The 7500-nt window shown below is 37.4% G+C and overlaps 1 protein-coding gene across 1 annotated transcript in view; it reads right to left on the bottom strand.

The window, feature by feature from the left end:
• LOC137992660 (putative insulin-like peptide receptor) overlaps window positions 1–7500 on the bottom strand; it is an 85406-nt gene that overhangs the window by 16302 nt on the left and 61604 nt on the right. The window contains exons 6-9 of the mRNA XM_068838136.1: window positions 7216–7384; window positions 3056–3273; window positions 2373–2532; window positions 1475–1537 (exon numbers count right to left, since the gene is read on the bottom strand). Coding sequence (XP_068694237.1) covers window positions 1475–1537; window positions 2373–2532; window positions 3056–3273; window positions 7216–7384 — 610 coding nt within the window. The remainder of the gene's footprint in view (window positions 1–1474; window positions 1538–2372; window positions 2533–3055; window positions 3274–7215; window positions 7385–7500) is intronic.

Here is a 7500-nt window from a genome sequence, read left to right as displayed (position 1 = left end):
GATTTAGCTTATCTGTGTAATGTATCAAGTCGTAGATTAGCCTTACATTTTCACCAATGTAGCGGCCTTTCACATAACCAGTTTGATCAGGGTTTATTAACATTGGCAAGACTTTTTCAATTCTCTTGGCTATAACTTTAATGAGAACCTTGCGGTCAGCGTAGAGAGATAGGCCGTCGATTTTCTATTATAGTTTTATCCTTGGATTTTTTTGGGATAAGCGAGATTATTCCTCGCCTTTGGCTTATAGAAAGCATACCATCACATGCTTGCTGAGAAGCAAAGTTGTAGCTGGCTCGCACATCATGACAGATGTCAGGCCAAAAGAATCGGTAAAATACAGCTGGCAGACCATCAGTGCCTGGGGTTTTGTTATTGTTGAAGTCCTTGAGCACATTTGTGCATTCTTCTTCGTTTACTAATCCTTCACAAGATTTCTTCTGTTCTTCACTTAGTGCGGTTATGTTTTTCTGAATTTTTGAAAATTTTGGGATTGCTATTGGTGGAGTGGTATAACGACTTATAAAACTTTTTTTCTTCTCTAAGATTTCAAATTGATCTTCTATGTAACAATTTTCCCCAACTTTGAGTTTTGAGACTGTTTTAATATCATGATGACGTTTTTCTAAGCTGTAGAAATACTTTGTGTTGCGTTCTCCTTCTTCGTGCCATCTCACTTTGCTTCTTAGAATTGCATCTTTGGTTTTCGTCAACATGATTTTTTGGAGACGTGATCTAACACGTTGAAGCTCAAGTCTGATGTTTCTGTTGTGCGGGTTGTTTTCCGCTCTGGCTTGAAGGTTGTTCACTTTTTTGTGCAATAATTTTTCTTCAGCTTGATATTTTTTCGCTCCCAATTAGTAGAGCACTCGTGCTCAGCTAAATATCCTTGAGTGAATATTATCATTATCATTATCATTATCATTATCATTATCATTATCATGATGATGATGATCATCATCATCATCTATCTACATTCGCTTTGCATAACTTATAAAACATGCACAGGATCTTATGATTCGATGTGCTGCTTCCAACCTGAGTTTCGTCAAAAAAAAAAGAGAATTTTACAATGACTGCAAAAATTCTCGTGCGACCATTGGCTAATTTTTTTGTCAATGAGCGGACAGACACATAAATTTATGATTTATGCGATAATTATGCAATATTGCTCACATCTGATTGAAGTTTCTCTCATTTTTGTCTCGCTTTCTTCTCGTGTTTTGACTTAATTTTGACCCCTCTGCGTTTTTGTTATTGTAAAAAACAAATTGATGTCAGCAGTCTGCAGATCCACTTGGCTATCGCCTCGGGGATCCACAGCTACTTTGGCAATGTTATGACGCAATGCATGATCAACAACAGGACAGACGCATAAACAACTAACATCAATTTGTTAAATGTACAATGAAATTCATCTGCAGGCATCTATGATTGACACTTATTGAAAAACGTCCAGCCATAGAAAACTTACACATTTTCACTCTCCTTGCTACAAGCATCCTGGTCATCATATTCTGTAATCTGCCTGTTGAAGCTAAGGATAAGATTTTGCTTGTGATTAAAACTCAACTGCAAAACATCACTACCCCTCCCTCTCTCCTCCCCACAAAAAAAAAACTTTGTAAAGGTACCCAAAACTTATTTGTAAAAGTTCATGTAAGAAATTTTTGAGCAGCTAATGAATAAATTGGGATAAAGGAATGTTTGATTAGGTCCATGCTTTAATGGCCATAATTTACATCTCATATTGATGCAGGGGAGAAAAGTAAGAGCTGCTTGAAGAGCAGCAGCACTGATGCTACCACTTCATTTTGCACTATTTGGAAACCGTATTTAGCACAGAATATATAACATTTCCAGTGAGATTATAATGAAGGTCTTTAAAACTATTCTACATATTATCCCATAATACATGATAAGAAGAAACATTTTCAGCTTTTCCTTGATGAGGGGAATAGCTTCAGCCAAATCAATGTGACTGAATTGCCAATTTTATTAACCATGGTATACATTCTCAAGGGCTACACTACTAACAGTAACAGATCATCCTCCGGAGGAAATGCAATGGAATTGTTAATTATTACATTATGAAAAGTTGTAAAGCAAGGAAATCTGAAGACCTCACTTGAACTCACTTGGGGACTGTGCCATGGCTTTTTAAAATTTGCCAACATCATTTTTATATTTCTTTTGCATGTTAAAACACACTAACAATTTTCAACATTCTTAAACCTTAGCCACTACAAGTACATTCGAAATAGAGACATGAAATATCACATTTGCAAATGGCAATAGGATGAAGCTGAAATGTCGTGTTTTATTGTTGATGACACAGTTACAATATATAGTGTCTAAAGAGTGACACTTACGTTTCCCTGTAGGCAACAGTGTAAAACAAAACATTCCTGTAATCAGCGCTGATAAGGATCTCATCCCATTCCACTTTTATGCAAACTGTGCCACACCGTTTTCTTCCAGGTGCTCCCTTTTCCATCTCCGTCAAAGTCACATTTATTTGAAGAACGCTGCCTGCAAGAAAACAAAAACACAGTGCATGGTCCACTGCAAAGGTTCGAAGAGAAAAGACGTATTCCTTAGAGGATCAGACGATCTAACCAAAAGCAGCTGAAGTAGAATGAGATTGGTACTGCGCCATTTCGAAGGTTCTACCAGCCGAAGGTTTAACCTAAAGAACACCAAGTAGAGATCTTTGTTTGCAACGCCGCTTGGTAAGATTTATCTCACTCTCACCATTTTTTTGCATTTGTGGTCTATACATTACGTTTACATGTTGTTTGGCCGAAATCAGTTCGCTGGAGTAACTTTGTTAAGACCTAAAAACAGAAAGCGTTGTTTATCTCAGTGAGGTTTTAGCCTATAGACCTTCAACTTTCCCCCACATTTTCCATGGATGTCACAATGAGCTTAAAGCTGATGCCATGTTACTGCCCTGTTTTTGCCCAGCCATATAACTCTGGGAGCAACCGATAAAAGGTCATCACGTAAGTTACACAGTGGAGAGCATACATTGTTCCAAGTTCTTTCCACTTACATGCAACAGCATCTCCATTTGTAGAGTCTGATATATCAATGCTCCTGCTGTTATCACTCCTGTTCCACTTAAGGAAATTATCCACAAGAGGATTGATCTCATTTGGGCACAAATGTGGGTTCAAATGAACCATTATGCCACCTTCACTGATGCTGAAATTCTGCTGAAATGGCCACAGAGCTTCCAGTTTAGGATTGTCCAGGATAGCAATGGCATACCTGTGATATAAAAGGGAATAAAATGACAGATAAAATGTAAACTGTGGATCAATTCCCCCCTTTTTATCCAAGCCATCAAGGATTAGTTTTGTGACCAGAGCGCAAAAAAAAAAAAAAAAAGGGTACCAGTGATGTTATACCACTACCAAAATCATATTATAAAATAACATGTTATTTCTGGCTGGACCAAAAACATTTGAGGAGAAAGGACATTATTTACAGTCCATGCTTATCGTGAGGCTGATGACTTGATACCCACAATACAGTTTGGATAATAAAAGCACCTCTTTTGGGAAACAATCATGGTGTATGTGACAAATAATATTCTAAGAACAACTGACAGCCGCTATGATGTTGTATTTACAATGAAACAGGTACAAGCAAAAGGTGTCATCCACATAAATTAGTAGAGATCAAACTTAAAATCTGTGAAATGCTAGGCAAGCTGTTTTAACGTTGACCCACGACGATGGCCCCGTACACGACCAAGTGGAAAGTCCACAACTTGACCACAAAAAGGCCATCAAACAAGAAAAATCATGTAATGTCTGCGGATACAAAAAAAAAGAAGATCCTCAGGAATAAAGGAATAAACTAAATGTCTGGGTTGTTTTCTATTATCAACGCAAAGATAGAAGTGATCCTCGCACTTAATGGGACAATAAACAATTCTTACATGAGGTTTTTGTGATATCCAGAATAATCAAGGTTGAGGTCTGTGTAGAACTTTGATTATTCTGGATATCACAAAAACCGAATCTAATTATTGTTTTATCATACAATGAACGAAAAAAAAAAATGCACGGTCACAACAGCGAGTGGAACTGATAATTTATTTCCGAACATGTAAAAATATACAAATCAGCGGCACATAATTCGATTGACAAAAAAGTCTAACTGAAGAAAACCAACCTGGAAGTCATGTTTGTGCTTCTTCACTGACTGATTACCCTTAGAAATCATGCACCACGGTCATACACGACATGATTACCCGTGGCCTTGAGTGTCCTTGACATGATTATTGTATAATCTGCAGCTTGATGACCTTACATGCCCTGATTTCGAAAATTCACTGTATGCTTTCAGCCAAGCAGAAAAGAGATAGTGACTTCAATGCATAATAATTAAGTAATTGTCACTTTATAGGCGGCTTTAAAGGGATTTGAACCCATGACAGTTGCTTAAATTATCCAGATAAATGCGAGGATCACTGCTATCTTTCGATTGTCTATAACCCGCATTTCTTTCATTATCTACGTACACTCGAACCTGTACATAACGGCCACCCTCGGGACTTGAGAAACTGGCCGCTCAATACAGGATCACTAAAAGTACTCACTGGGCGTGGTCTAATGTCAATTTTAATGGTATATCATACAAATACACTTCATGCAATGAAACAATAGAACAATCAACACTCTCTCAAGCTATCTACTAGCTTTAAACAAAGTTCAGTGCCAACTTGTAACTTATTAACGGTATAATAAACGTAACATTGTCTAATCTTTTACAGTATACAGTTACTGTACTGTATTTCTATGACTAACAGCTCACAACAAAATATCTGATTCCGTCATTTCATAGTTGTTCAATGTGTATAAATAACAGAAATTCTTTAAAAGTAATTAAAAGTAGCCCAATAGAGAAAAAAACTGTTCAAGTTAAAGCAGTAATTGGGTAGGAATTGCGAAATCTCAAAAAAGTCGGACATGTACGTCTTGAAACTTTTGTTTGCAGAGCAAGTCGTTAACTGTCAACTTTCCGGGCATTGACAAGTATTGGAGCGGCTTTAAACATTTCTCGCCTTTTTGACAGCCAAATTATCGGCGGACGTTTTGTAAAACAACCCAGTGTTGACTTGAAATCTGATGTGGCTCACTTGAAAAGTTCTTTCTACAGCTAAAATATGACAAAGGAACTCCTTCACGTCTATTGTTATATCCATGGGTACCATGCATACTTGAGTATATGGGAGCCAAAAGTCGATGAGATGTACGCATTGAAACGAGAGCCGCAAAATAACGAATACTCGAATGCTGTGAAAATTGCTCGCCCAAAATTACGAATACGGAAATCTAGTGTTACCCCGAGAGTTACAAGATCTGGACGTGGCAAAACAGCTTCAAAGCCATATTCTCGCCCTAATGAAATGATGGACGATTATGAAGTGATTGGACATGTACCTAAGTTGATGGCTTTGTGGCTAACCAAATTTTTGAAACGGCCTACAAACAAAGGGAAAGTTACGGTAAAATGGCAAGCGAGTTAACAGAGGTGGAGGTTATGGCCTGGAAATTCCTTGCGAGTATAGGTTTGAAGGCTATTCATTCTCCATCACATGGCTACAGAACAAGCTAATTGAAGGGGAATTTCTAGCTGAAGAGTGTGAAACATATCTTCAAACGATATATATATATTTTTTTTGCGTTTGTGATTTTGTACTGTACTTAAGCACATTGCTAAAGAGCCGATTATCACTTTACAGTTTGCAAATGATATTTCTTTATAGTGATGATGGATTGCATTTTAAACACAATACAACACCTCATAAAATGACATACGGCTTAGTTTCCGTTCTGGGGTGGGCGCTAAAATCAGGTAAAAATAGCAAAGAAAGACAAACATGGGACTGCCACAGGGTGGCCGCGGTCGCTTAATAGAGGTGGCCGTCTAATACAGGTAACAAATACAGCGTTTGTATGAGCGAAAAATTGGGACTTTGAAAACTGGCCGCTTAGTAGAGGGTGGCCGCTTAATACAGGGCCATTATATACAGGTTGGACTGCAGTTGTACATCTATGCTTTCATCATTTCATACATTTGCCGGAATAAGGTTTCAGCATTATAAGAGACCATGAATGTCACAGTACCCTTGTATAAATGGTATCAACTGACAATGCAAGGCATAAATGTTGCATGGTGTCTAACACTGACTACGTCAGTTTTCAAGCGTCCAAGAGCACTTTTGCGTCAAAGAAATCTTTCAAAGAATTCAATAGAGGAGATGGGTTCAAAGGTTCAACCTTCTTCGACAGTGTCCAAGAAGGATGAAGAAGATGAAAAAGTCCAGGGAGTGATTTAGTTTCCTGTTATAAGTGAAGAAACATCATTATGTCTGGAGACAATATGCTAAAATGTGTCAAAGAGAATTCCCGAATGCACAATCAGACTCTAAACTAAGGTGACGTCATTGCTCAAGAGTCTGAACTGAAACATCGTTAATCATAACAGTTACTGCTCTGAGATGACAGAAAGTAAGAAACATACCGCTCAATTAGAGAGTGATAAATTCTCTGAAAGTTGAAATGTGGACAAAGTGTCTGAGTCTTGCAATGATCCCACTTATTTTCAATAAGATATGCTGTAATCAATGTGGTATCTCCAAGAAAGATTGCTACATGTATTTATCAAGACACCAAGATATTTCAAAGATTTTTTACGCAGGAGACAGGTCATTATCTTCAAATCATTGACAAAAAGCCTTGCATTGATAAGGGTGAAAAATTACAAAGTTTGATTTGCAGTATTAGGCGATAATTTGATAGCATTTAGCCACTAAAAGACTTCAACCAGTTCGTTGTTCACAACAGTTTCAAGAGACTTGAGATGTTTGTCAGCATAAAGAAGATTGGTATCATCAGAAAATAAGTAAAATTGATTTTGTTAGTGAAGCGACAAATATCATTAATATAAATCAAGAAAAGTAATGGTCCTAAAACAGAGCCTGGAGGAACACCAAAAGATACTTTTTCTTTGCTGGAAATGATAGCACCAACCTGAATTGTCTGCACCCCTCTTAGTCTCCTCTTGGCTGAGTCTTACAGGTTCAAAACGTTTAAAATCATTACTGCTTTTCTTAACTATGATGGTGCAGATAGCAATTGATCTCTTTGACCACACTTTCAAAATATAGTGATAGACCTTTTCAAGCAGAAGCCATACCTGTCTTTGTATAATTTTGGTTTTTCAGTAAGAAAATCCTTCTCTGGGGTAATTTCCTTAAGATTCTTGAGGAAGTTCAATGACGTCAAAGAGGAAGATTCCCTGATCACAATGTAACCCTTGACTTTCTCAATTTTTCCCAACTTTTCATCAAGCCTTGTTCCAATACCTAAAACAACAAATCAGTGCTCTTAACCTCACACACTGTAAACTGTAAACAGTTACAGTACACCTAACGTTGCTGTGGAATCTATTATAACTTCACAACAAGTCACAAGTCACTTT

Source organism: Montipora foliosa, chromosome 2 (assembly GCF_036669935.1).
Source record: "Montipora foliosa isolate CH-2021 chromosome 2, ASM3666993v2, whole genome shotgun sequence".
NCBI lineage: Eukaryota > Metazoa > Cnidaria > Anthozoa > Scleractinia > Acroporidae > Montipora > Montipora foliosa.
The sequence above is the reverse complement of the archived record's forward strand: the minus strand, read 5'-3'. Positions and strand labels throughout refer to the sequence as shown.